We start from the raw sequence: 22,744 nt of genomic DNA on the forward strand, positions 1-22,744 counted from the left end.
ATGAGCCGCTCGCGGATGAGAGACTTTCAACTGACTGTCTCCCAATCTCTCGTTCGAATCTCCCGTTTTTTTCTTTTTAACTTCCTTTTCCTTGGATTTTGCCTGGAAAAAAAAATTACAGCTATCGATCGTGATCAAGCAATATTAATTACTTATTTAATCTTCCCACAATTATTCCATATATAAACAAATATAAATTTCGAGAAAGTAATAACTATAATCTGAATTATATAAAATTAAATCACTCAATTCGATATAAATCTTCAAAAATATTAAATATTATCCTCCTCGTCGCGTCATCGACACTCTCTCCTCTCTCTCTCTCTCTTTCCTTCTCTCCCGAATAGTAATCGATGAAAAAGGAATAACAGAGAGAGAGAGAGAGGAAAAAGGAAAAGAAACGAATTAACCGTGGAAGGAAATTAATAAAACACGAAACGAACGCCAGGGGGTGATGGTGGTGGCCGGATCCGTTCCTTCCGTTGAATGCAACGAGAAGACAATGGGCCGAGAAGGGGAAGAGTGCCGATTAAACCGACTATATAACTGATAACCGGCCGCTGGGAGAGAGAAAGAGAAAGGGGGAGGGGAAATTGTGCATTTTCTCAACCTCGAAATGATTGAAAGCTCGGTTTAAAAGCGGTTTTAAGCGGTTTCATCAAATAAGCGGGATAAATTACATCGTTCCTCCTGCTCGGCTCAATGGATAGAGATAAGAAAGGTCGAGGGAAGAGAGAAAAGGGGTTGGATGACGGTGTGTATTGTCTGCGAATGCAATTGGGGGAGGGAGGGTTTGTAAGATCGATCTCTCGGCCGGGATATAATGTCTGCTTGCATAACAGGGATGCATGCACCCAAGCGCCGACGTTTGCCCTCTTGATCCCTTCTTCTGGGACGGGAGCACGTTGAGCTGCTGGAGGAGGGGAAGGGGAGGTGGATGTACCTTTGATTGACGCACGTTCGAAAATTTCCATTTTTCTTCCCTCGAGCAATATTTACGATGACACGTGTGACAAAAATTTGAAGAAATTAACACCATGTTTCGTGAGAATTTATTGAGTTGGCTAAGAGAAAATTCGGACGATCGGTTAATCGATCGGGGATCGTCGGAGAATTTTAAGAAAACGTTGAATTTCGTTTTCGAATCAATTCGAAACGAGTGATGATGATTGATAACGTTCCATAAAATTGAAGAATTTAGAAAGTTGAATTTTTCCAGGTTGGAAAATTTTACAGTCGGAAATACAGAAATTATTCCACTAGTCAAATATATTTCGTGGAATTCTATTGAAAAATGAAAAAAAGATAAAATTATCATCTCAAAAAATTGATATTATAATTGAGATTCGTGTTACGATCTGGACGATCCTCGTGCAAAACGGAAACGAAGAGTAATTCAAAACGATCATTCTGTATTGCAAGTAGTATTCCGTTCCAACGATTCAAGTTCAAAATAATTTTCCCCCTAATCTCGAATCTATTCCACCAAATGAGAAATTAAAAGCGATTTAACAATATTTCATTCGAACTCTTGATTGTATTCCGATCTCACGGAATACGCGGACAATTTAGACTATCCTAGGAAATTCTACTCCAAATATTCCAAGAAATTTACGTAACCGAATGGAGCGAGCCGATCCACCAGCAACGTTATTCGGTGCACTAATTAAGAAGTTAGGTAGTTAGATACGCGGCGAGGTCGCAGGTGAATGGGCGGGATTATTTTTAATCTAAATTAAACGACGAACCGGGTGTCTGGATATCAGCGACGATGCGATCAAAATTTTCGGATTTATCGAAAGATTCGCCTTACAATTCCTGTGGAACGAAATAAATTTCCACGGCCTCGAAGTTAAATTGGATCTTTGGGAATTTAATCGCATGGATCTGTCTGCCGTGTGGCACTCGTGACTCTCAGAAATGCAATTTGAGGATCTCGGCTCTTGGCCTATTTCGAGACTAATTTTCTTTGTATTTGTCCATTGCAAATATGAATCTTTAGATATTTAAGTAGGTTTTGAAAAAGATCCTCAAAATTTCGTATTTTTATCTACTTCTTCGTTGAATATATTTTCCAAGCGAATTATTTATCCCTTTATTTCAAAAAATATTGAAATTCTATTTTCCTCAGATGTAAAATCGTGCCAAAACAATTACAGGAATATCACGTAATCCATTCTCTCCACCACAAATTTATTATAAAACTTTCTCCTGAATCGTTCCATAAACGTGTCTTTCCCATTTCGTCCTTCTTATCGTTCGACGACACGTACATAACCTATATTTCGATTACATCACGAGACGTTGATGATACGATCATGCATAACTCGGTTTCGTAAGGATAATTAAAATTTTAGCGATTAAAACGAGAGAGAATAGCGCAAGGATGGAAAAGGAAGGCGCGATACGATTGCATAACGGAGATTGATGCATTCCGACAAGTCTAGTTACTTTTACGCAACGACTTTAAATTCCCTATTGTCTATGCGCGGTCGGTAATTACCCAATGTCTTGCGCGGGAATTTGAAATGCTTTAGAATGGTTCCAGTCATTTTATCGGCCAACGTATTAAGTATTGTACAATGGAGCATATTATATCTGTCTAGCCACTCCTAATTTCATTACGAACGATAATTAATCGCTTTTTGCGTAGTAGATTGATAATGTTTGTTGCAACAGGATGTGACCATTTCCGATCGGATCTATATTATATCGTTTATCAAGAAAGAAGAGAAAATTAATTTTAGTTAATGAATTTGAAAAAATAATGCTATATATTTAAAAAGAACAATAATTTTATGTATCTTCATATTTGTAGTAATAAAATGATAAAAAATGATATTTTTATTAAATTAATAAGATATTTAAAACAAAAAATAAACAAATGTTCCTTTTTATATTAAAAAATGTAAAATATTTAAAAAAATCTATCGATATTTCCACGGTACGTAATTACAACGACCTATTTTAATAGCGGTCGCGCAAAAATAAAATTGAATATTTTGAAATTTATAATACCGTGGAAATTCTGAATTTTACGTATAATGAATTATGCAATTTTGTGATAAAATTCGATCAGTGGGAAATAATTAAAATTTTTGTATTTCTGGTATGGTAATACCATTTCGTTGAAATTCGTAACAATTTTTAGGGAGAAAACGCAATCAGCCTTCTTTGAAATTCAATTTTCAACGGGAAGGACGTAACTATACCGAAAGTATTTAAGCGTAATTATAAGAGAACAAAAAAGAGAATGAAGGTATTTTACATGAAGGAAATGATATCCTGATTTAAACTTTATTTAAACGTGACTATCCGAAATCGGTGTTCCCTTCGAAGAATATAGATTATCCCTATTACTTTTATAATTTTACATAATTCGTATAATTCTTTCTGACTTTTAACGGTTAAATTATAAAGATTCCAAACGCAGGTTTTATATATATTTAAATCGCTATATATATTTTACGTTATTATAATCACGTAGTTACAAAAAAATTTTTTGTGAAAAAAATAAAAAATTTTATTCATCGAAACTTATCCAAAAAAATAGAGGAAATTATGCCGTTGAAATCCTTCTTTGTTTCATTCCGATATTTTCATCGGTTGTCGAGATACAAGGATTCAAAGTCTTCGTTAAAACGATGCAAAAATTATGAACGAGTTCTTCGCCTAGTGACCTACATTTTTTCCTAGAAATGCATATGCATATGCTTCTTGAATTGCATCTAGTCTGAAGTTTGGGATAAATCAATGAGACAAAGTGCGAGCGAAAGATCCGAGTAACCGATAAGAACGAAGATAGTAAAAATTACCTTTTCCTTTACACGACGAAATCTCCGGAACCAGAAGTCGTATTAAAATAAATGAAAATGCGTTTTAAAGTACAAACTTCTACGCTTCTAACGATCGTTGATTCATTAACCGGAAGTCACTATCTTCGGAGTTACAGCGGTTTAAAGTTTTCCTAATTTTTAATAGTATTTTTCAACGATTAAAAATTATCCTTTTCTTTACACGATGATATCTCGGGACCCGGAAGTCATATCAGGATAAATGAAAATGCGTTTTAAAGTACAAACTTCTGCGCTTTTAACGATCGCCGATTCATTAATCGGAAGTTATTATTTTCGGAGATACAGCGGTTTAAAGTTTTCCTATTTTCAATAAGAATCGTAATCGAGTTTTAAGTTAAATTACGCGATAGATAAGCCGCATCTAGGGATCTATTCTCGTCTCATTTTAACTCGAAGCGTTCCTTAAATTTTTAGACACCTGTAGCCGACCAATATATTCAAACTTATTATATTACGAAAGGAGAGAAGATGGAAGAAGGAGCATACTATTCCTTGACCGAAATAACGACTCTCTCAAGGAAGTCTTCTGCCTTCTGCGTTCAAGTTCGACGTTAGCAGATCATTATGGCTTGATTTGTGCGCCCCAGATACCCAAAAGCAAGCCGCTCTTTATCGCGGTATAAACACGCCACCGGGGATAAAGCGTCAAATCTAGAATCATCGCCAGATTCGCGAAGGAAAATCCTTTCAAAATTTCTTTCCCTTTCTGGAGGAAATCAATCTTTCTCTCGAGACCCATAACCCATTCAAAAAATTAATGGCACGATATATCACTTCATAAATAGAACACGATCTTACAGTTTCAAGATTATTACGACTCTTTTATATATATATTTCGAAATAATTCAATCTATTTTCTTCTTTAACGTTACAATTATCAATATATATATATATATATATATATATATATATATATATATATATATATATAATTAAATTTATAAAGATGAATTCCAATTCCGACAAAAGAGCACCTTTTTACTCTCGAATAAAAATATTTTAACAAGCACACACATGCGCGTGCGTGCACACACACACACAAAAAGAAATTACAGCGGATATAATCATACAAACACGTTGCAGGAACGAAGAAAAATCCCTGGAGAGTGGAGCTCGTGCAATAATAATATCGAGAATCACGCGGCAATAAAGCTTTCTACGGAAGGAAAGGGCGGGAAGGAAGATTTCCCCGATGGCGTTTCCCAACGGTTAAACTCTCGACCCGAAAGACGATTTCTCGATACGTTGTGAAGAATCGTCGCGATTCGACCCTCTCGATTCGACGAATATCGATCATCCTCCGTCCATCCATCAGTTTCCATAATACGAATGCCGTCTCCTTCTCTCGTCGATCCTCTCCCTCCAACTTTTCTAAGACAGATCTAGGGGAGGGGATATCTCTCTGGTCAGGTTAGTCAACAATGGATCCCCATCACGTGATGGATACGGAGAGGATAAACGAATAACACACTCGATTCGATGACAATTTCCTTTCTGTCCTAGCGAATTCGATGCATCGTATATTTCTCGTTCTTCGTTTTCGAATTCTTTTTTTTTTTCTTTCGTGTACATTTATTTGTGTATTTATTCAGAAGAATAAGAAGTATATATAAATTATCGTACGAAGATTCATAACCTCGTAATTGTTTGTTCGGATGAAATGTTGTTGATTTATATTAATATTCTCGATCCGTTGTGATAATTCCGTCGTGTCTTACTTAATTTCCTTGTGAAATATAATCATAGGCTCGGGCTTTCGATGAATGGAAATTTTTCAAAGTATTGTTTCTCTCGATTACATCTCGACGCGTATATTGGAATTTCCAAGACAACTTCAATTACCATATGCAATTATTTGTTCTCAAAGATAGCCTGGTATAATCGTTGCAGTCGCGCAATTATCGTAATTATTTTAATTCCCTTGTTTAAATCCTTTCTCATTTCTGTGATAAATTATCCCATTAAAATAAAAACAACGATCTTGTCAGGCGAATTTCGTTCAAATGGTTTGCGATTAAACAAAAAAAAAAAAAAAAGAATCTTCGCGTAATTGTCCTGGATTAAACGAATTAAACGAATTGAACAAACGAACACGCCTATTAAAACCTTATGTATCCACACATTTACACACACATAAAAAAATGAATGCCATAAAAAAAAAGAGAAAAGAAAAATCAGCGAGTCGAGCGAGAAAGCACTCTCTCATCAACGCGATTTGTCAAATAACGGATAACAAATCCCTCGTCATCAATTTCAAACGTGTCCAACGAACGGGCCACGGCCATAAAACGTAACCGGCCGACTGTATTTTTACGCCTCGAGTTGTCGAGCAACGATTCGAGAGAAAAACGAAAAAAAAAAAAAAGATGAAAAATGGAAACGATATCAAACATTCGGTAACGAGCGAGTGATAATATATTCGCATTCGTTCCACGATCGACCACGCGTGTGTCGAGAGAAAGAGAGAGAGAGAGAGGTGTGCACACCGGAAACGGGTCACCTGTCCACCGTTTCCAGCTTCCGTGTCACCTCTGTCGATGGAAGTTTCGCGTTTCTGGCCAACGTTTTACCGGCAGAACAGAGCAATTAATCCTGGACGATTCTGTCGGTCGAGATTAATCCTTTTATTTCATTCGAAGGGGGGAAGGGAGATCCATGGCTCGTCAATTTTTGCGATTAATGCATTTTAATGCATCGAGCCTCCCAGCTGAACATCCTAAAATTCATCGGTTTACGTGGATAATCGAATAAAAATGGAGCGTAATATGGTTCCTTGTTTAAGCATGGAGTACAAGCTTCTTCTAATTCTTCCAATTTCGTGCTATGCAATTTTCGATATTTTCAAGTTAAGAAAAATGATCGAAATAATACAATTGGAAGAAAAGTTATACAAATTTCAATCTCTCGCGTCACTCAACTCCTAGGAAAAAACCCGAAGAGAAGCCATCGCTCGATATCGAGGGAAAAGAAGAAGAAAAAACATCCTCGTTCAAAAAAGAAAGAAGAAAGAAATAACAAAAGAAATCCGCCAAAGAAGAGGCTCGCGTAAGTAGAAGAAAAAGAAGAAGTAGAGGAAGAATAAAGAGAGAAGTAGCAACTTGTATCCATGAACTTAGCACACACTCCATAGAGTGGAGCAGCAGACTGCTTCCGGTAATGAAACTCGACGTGAAGAGGAAGTTCGGGAAGAGAGAAGGGACGCGGCCAGCCAGCCAGCCAGCCAGCCAGGCACGCACGTGGGGACGTTGAACGGTCTAAGGGATGCTGGAGGGGATGCAGGAGGTTGAGGTCGCATTGATTTTGTCTAGACAGGGTGGAGACTAGCTGTGGTATCGTCCTTCGCTCACCGTTGATATTCCGCCATCCACGGGCTTGGTGCACGCACCTGCACTCCCGCTTCCCTTTTATTCGCCCTTCTCACGATCCCAACTCGTTTCCTTGCGCCAGAAACGGCACCAGTCTTTCCGCCCACGTGTTTCGGTAAACCGTTGTTGTATTTGAATCTCGAATTCGAGTCTCTTCTCTCGAATCATTTTGGTTTGAATTTTGCTTCCGTTTTCCCCTCTCCCTTTCTTCTCTTTTCTCCTTTCTTAACGCAAGTAAGTTTCTTTTCTTCTTTCTCCAGATCGGATGTTGTTGTAAGGAGTTGAGAGAGTTGAGAGCACGTGAGAGGTGAAGTCGCGCGGGAGTGTGATTCGCGTGCAAGTGAAAGGGTTTTTCTCGCGGTTTCGCTCGGTGGAAGATAGCATCTTTGAAAAAGTGGCGTGGAAGGAGGTGTGAGAGGATCTCGATGGCTGGATTTGGCTGGATCATGGATCCGATGGAGTTTCTGGACGCGTTCCGGTACGTGGTTTAAATGGGGAAAGAATTCTTTGATCGTTGTCGACTTTGAATAATGAGATAATCATCGTTACACGGTTCACAAAATTCCCGATGTTCGATTAAACTTCTAAGTTTTCCTTCTTTCCTTTTTTTTTTTTTTTTTTGTCTAGGATAAGAATCTTTATATACGCTAGACAAAATTAAATTAGACGAATTTTCCTCGATGTAAAATTTGTCCAACATTGTGTTGTGTAATAATTAATTAAGACTCTTGGACAGGAGTTAGAAGTGAAGAAACAAACAAAAAAGAATTGCCATTTACTTTAAATTGCGTTGGGAATGCGAGAATCAACGTGTTAATTACCATAATATTCTATACATTTTTACACCGTTGAAAAAAAAAAACGTACAATGGACACAAAGTAATTCCACAGGGAGTAATTCCATCGTTTAAACAACTCTTACTTGACAGCTCGAAAAATACAGGTGATTTATGAGAAGAAGTAATTAAAACGGACGTCTAGCTGGTTGAATTGTAACGTGTATTTTATCAACGAATCGGCCGGCTAACGAGCCGAGGCTCGTTAAGCGTCGTGCTAATTGAGAATACAAAGAATACAGGATGTTGCACGGAAAAAACAGAAATAACGTTCCTAGAAAAATCGAACGTCGATATAAATCGTTCGATCGTTCCATTCTCTCGATTGACGCGTTGATACGTTGCTTTAAAAAAAAAAAAAAAAAAGAACGAAAGAGAAAAAAGTAGAGAGAGAGAGAGAGAGAGAGAGAGAGAAAGAGAAGAAGAGAGGAAGAGAAACTAGATCTCTATTGTTGCGGTATATTTGGCAAGATATGAAAACGATAGGGAGAAAAATGGTGTCAGCGAGGATCGAAATGACGTTTGACGAGTCATTGGCGAAATATTAGTGATAAATATCTAGGCATCATCGATATCCAAGTGAATCGTACGCTTTTTCCAGCAAACGAAAATATTTAATTGTCGATTCTTTCACTTTCTCTTTTTTTTTTCTGTCTCATTGTGGAATTTTTTGTCCTAGTTCCTTTTCTAGTTATCTATTATTCTATATTTAGTTAGTTATACTAACTAACTAACTATTTCCTTTTCCTTCTTTCTTTTTTTTCGACTTTTGTTTTTTTATTGTTTTTTTTTATAATTTCTTTTCTATTATATTCGCGAAAAAATGTTAATTCTTGCTGGATTTGAATAAAAAATTTAATCATGAATCCATGAACTATGTTAAAATTAAAATTTTATTTAAAATCCTGCATTTTTTTCATTTCGTAATTCATTTTTGATTAACAAAAGATTAAGGAAAAGGACGTAAACATGATCGATATCGTGTAACTAAAGAATGATTATAAATTGAAAAAAATACTTGCTTCGCTCTCTTCTTTTTTCCATCTATAAATCTTTCGGCCAAGAATAAGACCAATTATTCTCGGTTAAAAAACTTCGGACGGATCCGGACTTTTCCCTTTGGGATGAGAAAAATTTTCGAGTTCATTAGTATTCATTAAAACATCGCAAGCAGCGTAAGCTCATTAAGATATAAGTTATGAGGTCTCTCTTCTCCAAAGTCTTCTCCATGCTACATTCAATAATTATCCCGGCGAAGAAACGAACCCCTGCTTCGTTCCCGTGGAAAACTCGGACTAATGGCGACCACCTTGAAAAAAATGAGAACATTTGGTCTCAGAATTAAAAATTCTGACTCTTTCCATTCCTCTTTATATATAATTATAAGTAACACGATGAGTAATTTAAAAAAAAAATTGTGTACTTTTAATATTAATGGAAATGTTAATGGAAAATTATTGTCTTTTCATTGCAGGGACCCCCTCGACTCCAATAATGCCAGGGGGGACACCTGGGACCCCATCTTCTAAAACCAAGGTAAATAAATCTTCTTTTGCAAATATTCTTTTTTATTTAAATTTATCATACATAAGGGAAAAATATTTATCTGTTATTTTTTTCTTGTTTGTATACAAAAATTTAAATGAAAAAAGTTTCCCTTCAAAGATTCATTAAAATCAGATTTTTTTTAAAATAAGTAAATTTTCCTTATAAAATAACGAAGAAATAAAAAAAAACTTTTTGACTGATTGAATTCATTCTAAACAGAGAATCAATATGTATTTCAGGACAAGATAATGATGAGAACAAAGGTCGTAGTAGCTCTGTATCCTTTTCGAGCGATTGAGGGTGGCGATTTATCCCTCGAAAAGGTAAGAAAAAATACATTTCTATTTTTCTCTCGTGAAATTAGTAAAAAAGAAACGAAAAGAGAGAGAGAGAGAGAGAGAGAGAGAGAGAGAGAGAGAGAGAGATTCACAATATCGACTCGTTTATCCGGGTGGAATGAGATTCATAAAGTTTGAAAGCGTATCAAATATTTTATACGCGATTAAACGAGCGTAAAAGGATCGATGTCCGGTATCGTTTAACGGCCGCTTTCACAATGCAGTTTTAATTGCATCGCAGAATATCTGAAACCACGATAATTTCTCATTGAAACGGAAATCCAAATCAAATATAAAAACAAATGACAGCCGATATTCGATTGTAAATGAGTCTTCTCTAATATTTTTTCGAATTCTGCCAAGACTCCAATAATTATAACTGTAAAACATATCATTTCGAAGAAGAAAATAATAAAGAGATATAATTTGCTTTAAAATGAATAAAAAATAAGAAAATATGAATTTGATTGATAAATTTAAAAGTTTTGTCAAACTCGACTTTCAAAATGTGTTGACGAATATATTAATATTTATATTTATATTTTATAGAATGAAAAATTGGATGAGTATGTATTATATTTTACATAGTTTAATATTAAACCAAATATTAAATATATTATATAGATTTGAATAAAATGATGCCGTAAGTAATCGAATCATGTTATGTATCAATGGAAAAACAAAAAAGAATTACATTCATACGTTGTTTCGAATCATATTCAAACGAAATAGAATCGAATCGCAGAAAACAAAATTGTACATATTCGAATCGTATCATATTAAATATTATCATAAAAATGTATCATTATAACCGAATTAAACATAGAGTATTATATGGAATAGAACTACATAAATTACGCTGTTTGAATACAATCGAATCAAAACTATATCAATCTTGATTCAATCATGTCGAACACTTCTCCATCGTGTCGCGGACTAAATTACATTAATATTCTTACCGTGATATCTGATTTATATATCTATACTACCTCTTATCGATTCAACAAATCGAATCGTGAATATACAATAAAATATGTTTTAAATGCAAAATTCAATCAAAAATTGAACCACTAGAAAGCTGAATTCCAATTTCTGAAAATTTTTCAATTTTTCGTCAAAGTAATACAATTAGTGCTAAATTTTCGTGAAAATTTTAAATGATTTATATTAATAAAGTTGATCAGTTTGATTTCTATGAAATCTGTTATTACTAATTTCTCTTTTTATTAATCTTTTTTAATTTATTTATATTTATTGGCCTTCTATGCAATTCTATTTCTATTTTTTTATAAAAAAAAATAAGTTAACAATAATCAGCAATTCCGTTTTTATATTCTATTTAGAAACTCTCCGAGTTACAATATAATTACAATAATAGACACATTTAAATTATATTTATATTTACATAAATAAAATTATTCATTTCTAATATTCATCTTATAATTAAGAAAAAATCGATTAACGAAATTGTTAATTCGATTGCTCGATTATACAACGTGTAGGAGTCGTCAAACCAAATTTCCAAGTTTCTAACCTAACTTTCGCTCAGCTGAGTCCTGCGGTCGGATAACAGTTCTCGGTAATGTCTCGCGTCGATCATATTATCATTGACATAAGCAACAGCATCACCAGCATTCCGCGGATAATGGTTATCCTCTAATATGCAGAGAAACCTCGAATCCTATTAACACTTGGATTCAACATCGCATGCCAGTTCATCAGATGCTTAATTAACTAATTGCTTAATTAGCAATTTTTGAATGTAATCTGAATAGTGATATTTTAGAGAAAAATATTTTAAATTCTTGCTCGGATTTCTAAACTATCGTGTGAAAGAAATGAATAATTTTAATTTTTATATCAATAACCGAATAATCAAGTAATAAATTTATAGTGGAATTCTTTTTATATAAAATATAAAATTTTTAATAAGTTGTTATTCGAAACTAAAAAAATTTTTAATTTTCGAAAGTTTTAATCGTAAAAATTATGTCGTTTCATTTAAATTTATTAGTATCAAATTTAAAACTCGTATATAATGTTATTTCCAGTTAGAACTAATATATAAATCATTTTTTATTATTATTAATTATTTATTATTTTTTATAATTATCAAAATCGTGTTATTTTTTTGTCAAAGTCATTTAAGAATCATAATTAATATTATTTAAATCATTATTTAATTTATCGACGTCATGTCAGATTCGTAATTTCATCTTATATTGTAAATATATAAAAATACATTTTACGTTTCAGGGAGCAGAGTACGAAGTGCTAGATGATTCTCAGGAACATTGGTGGAAAGTCAAAGATGAACATGGGTATGTAAAGGTTTTATATTCATTGAAATAGAAGATATATTATCTATTAGAGAACAGTTTGAATTGGAATCTCGAAAAAAAAGTATTTTTTAAATTATTTCGAGTAAAATCACTGATTAATTTCATCTTGAATTCAAATTCCAAATTAATTAGATGGCATCTATTATGCAAATTCTTTCGCCAATGTAATCAGGATTAACATTGTTACATTATATCTTGGCAACTTACATTCTCGACGATCAAGTGCTTTTAAAGGCTTAAGTTCCTCTTTTCGTACTCCTCGATGACTTAATGTAACCAAAAGCGGATTAAGACTATAAGTTCATTGGTTGGTCGATTCGACTCGTAAATGTTATAAAAAGAAGCTTGCTAAGAAAAAAAAGAAAAAAGGATATAATATACACCGCACTTTATTATATAGATATAAATAAAATTTTCCATTTATATAATGATTATATCAATGATTATATCAATTACCACATTGCTAATACAAATAAAACAAAAGAATATATATAGAATATATAATTTTTTTGTTTAGATACTTATAACATAATATGAAAGAAAAAATGATTAATTATAACTTCTAATTTTTTTTTTCAGATCCATTGGTTATATTCCGAGCAATTATGTCAAAGAAAAAGAACTCCTGGGCCTTCAAAAATATGAGTAAATATATTGATTTTTAAAACAAATTTACATTTTCTTAATGTTATATAATGATTAAAATATAAATCTTAAAATCTTATAGATGGTATGTGGGTGATATGTCTAGACAACGTGCGGAATCATTGCTTAAACAAGAAGATAAAGAAGGATGCTTTGTTGTACGTAATTCGTCTACCAAAGGACTGTACACGCTTTCCCTCTATACGAAAGTGTAAGTATTTTCACTTATATCATCATTATACTTTATTATAGGAAAAGGTCAATAAGAAGATACTATTGTAGCCCACATCCTCATGTGAAACATTATCACATCAAGCAAAATACCAGAGGAGAATTTTATCTATCTGAGAAACATTGCTGTGGTTCAATACCCGACTTGGTTAATTATCACAGACATAATAGTGGTGGATTAGCTAGTCGACTGAAAACTAGCCCTTGTGATCGCCCTGTACCACCAACTGCTGGTCTCAGTCATGGTTTGTAATCTTTTTGAGATCAAATTTTCAAAAAAGAATCTTTATTTTTATTTCAATTTGTAGTTTACAAAGCAAACTAGTATTTTTTTAGAGAATTATAATTGTTCTTTAATTTGCAGACAAATGGGAAATTGATCCAGCAGAATTGCATTTATTAGAAGAACTTGGTTCTGGACAATTTGGAGTAGTGCGAAGAGGAAAATGGCGTGGATCTATAGACGTTGCTGTAAAAATGATGAAAGAAGGCACAATGTCTGAAGATGATTTTATAGAAGAAGCTAAAGTGATGACGTGAGTCAATGATTAATTCAAATTTTTAATATGAAGATATTCAGCAAACAAATGAGAGATTGAATAGTAAATATCAAATTGTTTTTCTCTAGGAAACTTCAACATCAGAATTTGGTTCAATTATATGGTGTTTGCAGTAAAGATAGACCAATATACATTGTTACCGAATACATGCGACATGGATCTTTGCTCAACTACCTCCGTCGTAATGAAGCAACTCTAGGAGCAAATGTTGGTCTTCTTTTAGATATGTGCATACAAGTAAAGTTCATTTTTAAATATCAACTTTTATTCATTCATTTATTACAGCAATTAATACCAATTAATAATTTGCAGGTTTGCAAAGGCATGGCTTATCTGGAAAGGCATAACTATATTCATAGAGATCTTGCTGCACGCAATTGTTTAGTTGGTTCAGAAAATGTAGTAAAAGTTGCAGATTTTGGATTGGCAAGGTAAAAATTTTCTACAATGTAGAATTATTAATTTATATTTAGTATTTAGAAATTTTATAATTTTATAATTTTGCTTCAGGTATGTATTGGATGATCAATATACTAGTAGTGGAGGCACCAAATTTCCAATCAAATGGGCACCTCCAGAAGTGTTGAACTACACTCGCTTCAGCTCAAAATCAGATGTCTGGGCTTATGGAGTACTCATGTGGGAAGTATTTACGTGCGGAAAAATGCCTTATGGACGTCTAAAAAACACTGAAGTCGTGGAAAGAGTGCAACGAGGTATTATATTAGAAAGACCTAAAGCCTGCTTCAAAGAAGTCTATGAGGTTAGTCAAAACTAAATCAATTCTATTCAACATATTCAAGATATGTACTTAATATAAATGTAAATTATTTTGATATTAATATAATACATTTATAATAAAATCGTATGCGTATTTATCTCTTAGGTAATGCGAAAATGTTGGGCTCATTGCCCAGAAGTACGACCCTCTTTTCGCGTGCTGAAGGAACAGCTAATAAGCGTGTCTCAAGGTCTGCTCAATGATTGACTCAACCTTCTACGGTGTATGCGCCTATCGTCGCCTTCGAATCGATCAATACAGGCGGCAAAATCTCCATCTCTTGAGCGATCTCCCTCGATATTACCATCTTCTAATTCGTCGTCATCTTATAATTCAGCAACATTACCGTCATCGCGTAAAACACGTGCACCCGCCTCTTTACCGCCCTCGGTCGATTTTCTACATCTCTCGTCATCCACGTGCAAAACGAAGAAAGAAGGGTCATCTTCACCGAGTACACCTGGCCACCAACCTAGTCAACCATCATCAAGCTCGTCAAACGTCTGTGACATTTGCAGTTCCTACGGACACCCGTGGATTGAAATTTGCAAGGCGATACGAGCCACTAAAGGCAAATAAAAAGTTGTGTGTGTGTCTCAAAAGTATGTGTGTCGATTTCAACGATTGTATTAACGCAAGCTTACAAAACAGCAGAAGAGAAAAACCGAACAAAAAAAAATTAATATTAACACGACATTATTTGATCCTGCATTATTGCAAAACTCTTCCACTATCCTATATTATCCCTTATCTCTATCCTTTTACTATTCTTTATCTCTTTCCTATCTAATTAATCCTAACTTCCTGAGATCTTTATTATAGATATTTTAGATGTTTTTTTCTCAATGAACAAAAAAAATGATCCGAGTGCGTGATATTATTATGTATTTCTCGGATATTAGGTTTTTCAATCATTCTTTCAATTCCTAACTATTCCCTCGTCCACCATGAGTTTCAGAGTATCTGTTCCATGCAACGATACGAATGCATTTACAAATAGAACAGTAGTATTTATTAATTATCCTTTAAACAGGATATAATAGTAAGTTGTGATTTTTCTGTAGACATGTACTGTCCTTTTGTTATCAACTTTTTAACAAGAACAGTAAACGTAACTTCACAAATGAGAAACATTATTTCTGCTTGATAAGTGAATTTAATAAATGAATGTCTCACTTGTGTATTATATATTATGACAATTTAATAAAATAGAATAAAGAAAAATAAAACATTTTGTGTTTTTAATATTATTTGCAAATATTTGAAATATCTTTTTAAGACTCCTTTTAATACTCCTTTTAAATATTTTATGTCTTCATATTATATCTTGTCTTTTCTATCTTCCTTTTATTAAAAATTTATTTTTCTTTTGGTACTTTGGCTACATTTGTTCAAATTTTTGATCACTGTACAAACAAACAACAAAAGGATTTTAAGGAAAATAAAAGTAACAAACTAAATCTGAAAATAAATTAAATTTTAATTTAATTATATAATTCTATATAAGGCATGTTACTTTATTTTCAGAGCAATAAAAATATAAAATATTAATAATAGTAAAAATAAATAAAATATATCTTAAATATTTACTTTATTGACTTAACTTCTATTATCACAATTACTATCACCATCATTATTATATTAATTATATATATATCTACAAATTATATATCCTATTTAAAACAATAATTTTTTTACAAATTTAATTATATTTAAAATTTTTTATTTAAAATTAAAAATTTATTAATAATAATTAATAATGAAATATATTTAGAAAGAGGATTTTGCATGTAATTTTTAAAAATTTTGTATGAATGTATGTATTTAAAAATATATATTTTTTATCATTAACTCTTATAAATTATTAGAACAAATTCTAACCAAAAATAGTTTGATTCAAATTTATGATTTTTTATAATTTCTATCTATATATAAATCAAATATAATTTTTATAACTATCTAGTAAAATAGTATTATAATTTACTATTATAATTTAAAAATAGTATTTAACTAACAATTTAATGATTTGAATTTAGTTAATAAACAAAAAATCTAAATATAATCAAGGGAAAGAAAAGAATATATAAATCTTTTTCATTTGATACTCAATTCCAATTGATTCCATTAGTTTTTGAAACAAAGAAGACTACAAAAAATTAGTAAATTTTAACAAATTATGATTTCCAAATTAAACTTAATGAATATAAATAGAATTTAATCTCTATACATACTAGTTAAATTTTTTTTTAATTGCTATGTAAAAAAAAATCTGATATATGGAAAAATTTAAAAGTTTTAAACAAAATTTTTAATAATTAACATAATAATTATGAATTATATACATAAGTTAATAATTACATATAATTATATAATAATTAATTCAATAAAATGAGAATAAAAAAATTCTTATAAACATCTTTGTTCAATATAAAAATTTAAATTTTACCTCTTCTTTATATAATCAGAATATCATTATGGTAACCATATTGAAATTTTTTTCTACATAAAATAGTTTCAATAGTCTCAATAATCAACTACTTATCTAAAAAAGAAATTATACCTCTAAAATAAATATAAAATATATAAGATTAAAATTGATTATATTAAAATAAAACAATAGTTTAGTTTAAAAATTTATAATATAGAACTACTACACTATAATAAAAAATGACAAATTAATATAACATAATAAAATTATATTATAAAATATATAAAATTAATCAATATATAAAATAATAAAATAATAAAATAATTAAATCAAAAATTTTATCTTAAAAAAATGAATTATAAGTTATTTATGAAAATTCATCAAATTTGGTATGAATGCGAATTTTCTATTTTTTTATAAATTATACAATAAAAAATGTTTTTATATTTTGAATATAAACAAAATATAAAAATAAATATAACATAAATAATAGGATTAAATTAACTAATTTCATTATGTTTAAAAAATTTAAAAAAATAAATATGTAGTAAAAGTAAAAACTAAATCAAAAAAAAATTATCAAAAAACACAATATTACTATTATTATAATTTATATATTCATAAATAACAAAATAATATATACAGCTTTCAATATTACACTATTTTACATTGAATCGTCGCATGTGATATAAAAATGGTAAAATAATTATAATGTTCAAATTCCTAGGACACGAAAAAATGCAAGTCTGTACCTTATTTGTAGTAACAGCTTCTTATTCATTCATAAAAAATTTGAAATGTATCAACGCTTATAAATAGAAAGAACGCAAAATTGTTACACTCGCGAATAAATATACATTGTATAAATATTATAAAACGCATATAAATTGATGAAATATATGTGCAACTTTAAATTATATTCGAGATTGAATACGAATAAATTCTCCATCCACACGACACAGCGGTCGAAGCGAAACTGGCAAGCCTTTTCCCACTCGATAAACATTGCTCGGCGGGCAAGGTCGAACGCCGCAAGTGACAATATCAATGACGATATAAATTATTATCTATAAACTTCAAGCGAATATTTCAAATTATGAAATTTTTAAATATTTTAATTTTTAATTTTTATAAGCTTTAATATTTTTTGTTAATTTTAATATACATAACAATTTATAAAATATATAGAATATAATATAATATTTTATATTATTATAATTTATTAAATTCTTAATAAATCTTAATAATTTAAAATCTTATATATATGTATATTTATAAAATTATTTATTATTATTATTTATTATTTTTTATGAAAAAAATATTCAATTAATAAATTTTTATTTTATTTAATAAATTTTCTGAATATATAACAATCAATATATTTTTAGATGTTTTTAAAAATTTATTATATTATAAATAGTGAAAAAATAAATTCAATAAACGAATCTTCAATCACGTCGTCTTTCTATAAAATATTTCAAAATTACTTACTTTTTTCTTTATTAGATTAGAATAAGTTTTGATTTGTTTAAATTTCATTGATAAATAATACCTCTTAATAACACGCATTATATATCAGAATGTATTGTTTTGCGAGATTGTCATTTTAGAGATATATTCTAAAAATTTTTCTAAAAAAATCAAAAATATAATATTTATATTTTTCATATAAAAATTAAGATATATTTTGAAATAATGAAAGTACATTCAAATGATATTTTCAACTTCGTTTATAATGTATCAGGAGCATAAAAAAGCAAATATAAAGAAAGCAAAGTGAGAGAAGAATAGAAATAAGATAAAATTATAAAATAATTTATTATAAATTATAAAATTTTAGCCATTTTTAAATGCTACAAATAAAATTATACAAATTATAATTATATAAACAAGAAGAGGAAATAATAGAAGAAAGATAGAAAAAGAATTGACTAATAACGCTATCTTTTGAGTGCCAAAAACATCTCTCTAAAAACAAAGATAGTGCTGATTCTTATTCTATCTTTATCCTTCTTTTACAATTTTCTATCCTTTCTTTATTTCATTTTTAGTACTCTGAAGATAGTATTTATTTATTGATTTCAAGATTTTTACTCGATTTTATCCTTCTTTTATTTGCTCTCCTTATTTATGTTTATTTTATCTAAAATATTTTAGAAATAGTATTAATTTTTCAATTTTCATCGTATTTCTATCCTTCTTTTAGTATTTCCTATCTTTATCTACTTGTTCTGTAAAATTTATGCTTGAAAGATAATTGCGATATCTAATTAAAATTTTGATATTTTATTTTATAAATTTAAAAAATTATTATATTCACGTATATACATCTTTTACGGTTTATGAAAGTTATTATATTTTTTAAATATAACATAATTATAGAATAGATATTGATACAATGTGCTATTATCATTTTTAATATTTTTGCATGTATTATCTAAAGTTTCTATGTGTATGTAAAGGATAGGCATGTATTTGATAAGCAGTTTTTCTGTTATTAAATATCACAGGTAATAATTGCTAAGATAAATTATCAAATAAATCATTCAAAATATTTCATTTTTTCTTTATAAAAAAATTATATATTAAAATAAATATAAAAAATAAGATATTATTTTATTTCTTAATATTCTTAATTATATTTTGAATCTTTTTTTTTTTAGAAAACATTTTGTAAAATATTTTAGTATTATGGAAAATCCATTAGTTGCAGTATGTCAAATGACATCAACAAATGATAAAGAAAAAAATTTACAAACTGTACGTGAACTTACTGAAAAAGCAAAACATAGGGCAGCTTCTGTAAGTCTAAAAATGAAATTTTAATTAATTTTTAATATTACATATATTTATATAGGCAATTTTTTTTTAAATATTTTGATAGATTGCATTTTTTCCTGAGGCATGTGATTATTTAGCAGATAGTAAAAAGGATACAATAGCCATGGCTCAAACTTTGAATGGATCAATAGTAACAAGTTACAAAGAAATTGCAAAAATAAATAAAATTTGGCTATCATTAGGTGGAATCCATGAAGCAGTAAGAAATTTCAATTTCTTTTTATTTTTTTCTTTAATTTATATATTATTTATATATTATATAACTTTTTATTTATTTTAATTTTAATTTATTTATAGTTGGATAATAATAAAGAACATATAAGTAATACACACATTTTAATAAATAGTGAAGGAGAAATTGTCAGTACATATCGTAAAATACATTTATTTGATATGGATAATAAAAATACTGGAGTTAGATTAATGGAATCAGATTATGTTTTACCAGGACAAAAGATTGAACCACCTATATCAACACCAATTGGTAAATTAGCACTCAGTATTGTATCCTTTTATATTTAAATTTCACAATTTTCAAATATTAAAATATTATAACAAATATTATAACAAATATTAAAACATTAAAAATTATTTGTACTTAATAATAATATTAGTGTTATGATATGCGTTTTCCTGAATTATCTTTTTCATTGAGAAATATGGGAGCAGAAATTTTAACATATCCATCAGCATTTACATACCAAACAGGTGCTGCACATTGGGAAATATTATTACGTGCAAGAGCTATAGAAACACAGTGTTATGTTGTGGCTGCAGCTCAAACTAGTATACATAATAAAAAAAGAGTGAGCTGGGGTCATGCAATGGTAAAGAATTTTATATTATATTCTAATTTTGTTATATGAAGTATAATATTTATATGAAAAAAATTTTATTAGGTTATTGATCCATGGGGATCTATAATAGCGCAATGTAGTGAAAAAACTGATATAATTTTAGCAGAAATTGATTTAAACTTATTAAAACAAATTAGACAAAATATGCCATGTGAAAATCATCGTCGAACAGATTTGTATCCCAAATTAGAACCCTTATAATCTTTAATATGTATAAATTTATGTATAAATATATTTAAATGTATAATTATATTTAAAATTATATATAATTGTATTTAACATTTTATTTACTATTTAGTTTTATATAAACAAATATTCGTATTGAATTTAATGTTGTAAATAAAGTAAAAAGAGATTGAAATGTAATAACATTTTCATAATATACACATATAAAACAAACATTCATTGTGATAAATACATTTAATAACTTATAAATATTTGTACCTTAAAAATGTAAAGATGGAAATATATTGCTACAATTGTGACATTTTTGTACATATGAAATTAAAAGTATAACAAATTATAAAGAAAATATGATTCAGATATTTTAATAAGATATAAAATAATATTTTACAGAATGTCAATAAGACATTCCTTATTTTACTAATTTAAACTATTAATTCATTTAATAATATATTAAAACTTTAATCATCCTTCCAAAATGGCACATACTATATCTATAGATATAGATGTAATATTTATTATTTGCTACCTATAAAATATAAATTATTGTAATTATATAATGTAAATTACATATGTAAATGATATATTATTGTTTCAAATATTTACATACAGTCACTTATATCTGTTCTTTGAGATCCTATAAGATCTGCTTCAACTCCTTGCAATGCCCAATTATGTTCATATATTTCCAATGCTTCCCATTCTGATTTAAAAGCAGCTTTTGGATCTGGTGGCATAGACATTGCAGCACCAGATACTTGGTCTTGTAAAAGTCTAGAAGTATCAGCAGCATTACTTTCACCAAGAACAAGTGTATAAATGGAACGCAATCCAAACACATTTAGAAAATACCAAGATGCTGATGAAACCCATGCAGCATCAAGAGTAGCTAATTCTATGCCACGTTGCAACATTGGTTTAAAACGCAATGTTAAAGGAAATGGTACTTTAGCTGAAATAGAATCATTTATATTAAATCAAGAAATTTTTTGAGTTTAAATTATATATAATATATTCATTCAAATCATTGGACTTACTTGTAACAAAACCAGAAAACATCCAATTAATCCAACCACCTATAAGCACCATTGGTATAACATTAGTTACATTTCCTTTTAACATATCTGTCATCATATTAGGATCTGTCATTGGATTCTGTGATACTGGAGCACGTTTTTGTGTTTTAAAATATCCTGTTTCTTCATTATTAAAAAAATGTCTTCTACTAATAAATGCCATTTTTGGAATATATTGACCATTTTCCCTAAGTAATCTAGAACGTATCATCACTTGACTAAAAAATAAGAAAATAATATTAAAATTCACATTTAAAAAATTAGGCAAGAAATATTAAAATAATTTAAAAAATGCAAAATTTTTCATCATATAATTACCTGTCTTGTACTTGATGAAGCTCAACCTTTTTTTGTGAAGCAAGTAGTATCGAAACATAATGTCGAATAATGCCTACGAGAAATGTAATTACAACGATAGGCAAAAATACCCAACCCCTAATGTTTGGATCTAAAATCAACTCAGCCATACCACTTGTCGCTATACCGAAATTTAGACGGAACAAAGAAGAAAGGTAAGAAAATTAAACAGATAGAAGAACATTTTACAAAGGCAAGAACATGTATTATCAATGCCAGTTATACGTAGCAGGAGCCCTCTAGAGGATACAATATAGAAATAATGATTCATACCTCACCGATAATAAAGTATAATTAATTTATTTTTTCTAATAAATTTTCTATAATGAAAAAAATAAGTAAATTGAAATTGATTCAAAATTAAATGCGTATAAATTAAAATTGTGAATATGTATAAAAATATTATTATATTGATTGTACAAATATACATATATATATATATATATATATAAAAATATACATATTTGAAAAAATAATTATTATTCATTCACATGTTTAT

The 22,744-nt window shown here is 29.6% G+C and overlaps 3 protein-coding genes and 1 long non-coding RNA gene across 11 annotated transcripts in view; 2 read left to right on the top strand and 2 right to left on the bottom strand.

The window, feature by feature from the left end:
- Positions 1 to 15,734, top strand: part of LOC108000293 (tyrosine-protein kinase Btk) — a 152,409-nt gene extending 136,675 nt beyond the window's left edge. For 7 of the 8 annotated variants that reach the window (XM_028668003.2, XM_017060530.3, XM_062086562.1 and 4 more), the window contains 11 exons: positions 9,533 to 9,594; positions 9,846 to 9,929; positions 12,201 to 12,265; positions 12,866 to 12,931; positions 13,014 to 13,142; positions 13,214 to 13,407; positions 13,527 to 13,698; positions 13,791 to 13,959; positions 14,035 to 14,153; positions 14,233 to 14,485; positions 14,609 to 15,734. In XM_028668003.2, coding sequence (XP_028523804.1) covers positions 9,533 to 9,594; positions 9,846 to 9,929; positions 12,201 to 12,265; positions 12,866 to 12,931; positions 13,014 to 13,142; positions 13,214 to 13,407; positions 13,527 to 13,698; positions 13,791 to 13,959; positions 14,035 to 14,153; positions 14,233 to 14,485; positions 14,609 to 14,710 — 1,415 coding nt within the window. In that variant the 3' untranslated portion in view covers positions 14,711 to 15,734. Of the gene's footprint in view, positions 1 to 4,959; positions 7,701 to 9,532; positions 9,595 to 9,845; positions 9,930 to 12,200; positions 12,266 to 12,865; positions 12,932 to 13,013; positions 13,143 to 13,213; positions 13,408 to 13,526; positions 13,699 to 13,790; positions 13,960 to 14,034; positions 14,154 to 14,232; positions 14,486 to 14,608 lie in introns of those variants that run through there. The other variant, XM_028668004.2, reaches the window with a different exon arrangement.
- On the bottom strand, positions 9,077 to 17,939 carry LOC108000303 (uncharacterized). The gene is made up of 2 exons (XR_009833174.1): positions 17,684 to 17,939; positions 9,077 to 9,367 (listed from the first exon to the last, which is right to left on the bottom strand). It is a non-coding gene; the product is annotated as an uncharacterized LOC108000303 (long non-coding RNA).
- A 997-nt stretch (positions 17,940 to 18,936) lies between these two features.
- Positions 18,937 to 21,114, top strand: LOC108000297 (nitrilase and fragile histidine triad fusion protein NitFhit). The gene is made up of 6 exons (XM_017060543.3): positions 18,937 to 19,441; positions 19,595 to 19,733; positions 19,816 to 19,971; positions 20,070 to 20,276; positions 20,387 to 20,599; positions 20,672 to 21,114. The coding sequence occupies exons 1-6, from the start codon at positions 19,401 to 19,403 to the stop codon at positions 20,828 to 20,830; spliced, it is 915 nt and encodes a 304-aa protein (XP_016916032.1). The 5' UTR covers positions 18,937 to 19,400; the 3' UTR covers positions 20,831 to 21,114.
- LOC108000298 (ER membrane protein complex subunit 3) lies at positions 20,896 to 22,480 on the bottom strand. The gene is made up of 4 exons (XM_017060544.3): positions 22,207 to 22,480; positions 21,850 to 22,106; positions 21,423 to 21,764; positions 20,896 to 21,341 (listed from the first exon to the last, which is right to left on the bottom strand). Exons 1-4 carry the CDS (start codon positions 22,353 to 22,355, stop codon positions 21,331 to 21,333), a joined length of 759 nt encoding a protein of 252 aa, XP_016916033.1. The 5' UTR covers positions 22,356 to 22,480; the 3' UTR covers positions 20,896 to 21,330.
- Between the last annotated feature and the right edge of the window lie 264 nt (positions 22,481 to 22,744).

Source organism: Apis cerana, linkage group LG16 (assembly GCF_029169275.1).
Source record: "Apis cerana isolate GH-2021 linkage group LG16, AcerK_1.0, whole genome shotgun sequence".
NCBI classification, from domain to species: Eukaryota; Metazoa; Arthropoda; class Insecta; order Hymenoptera; family Apidae; genus Apis; species Apis cerana.

Coding starts and splice junctions, on each gene's coding strand:
- LOC108000297 (XM_017060543.3), top strand. CDS start 19,401: ATGTATTTGATAAGCAGTTTTTCTGTTATTAAATATCACAG. Junction 19,734..19,815: donor CAAAACATAGGGCAGCTTCT/GTAAGTCTAAAA, acceptor ATATTTTGATAG/ATTGCATTTTTTCCTGAGGC. Junction 20,600..20,671: donor TGAGCTGGGGTCATGCAATG/GTAAAGAATTTT, acceptor AAATTTTATTAG/GTTATTGATCCATGGGGATC.
- LOC108000298 (XM_017060544.3), bottom strand. CDS start 22,355: ATGGCTGAGTTGATTTTAGATCCAAACATTAGGGGTTGGGTATTTTTG. Junction 22,107..22,206: donor CTTCATCAAGTACAAGACAG/GTAATTATATGA, acceptor CTTATTTTTTAG/TCAAGTGATGATACGTTCTA. Junction 21,765..21,849: donor GTTTTCTGGTTTTGTTACAA/GTAAGTCCAATG, acceptor ATTCTATTTCAG/CTAAAGTACCATTTCCTTTA.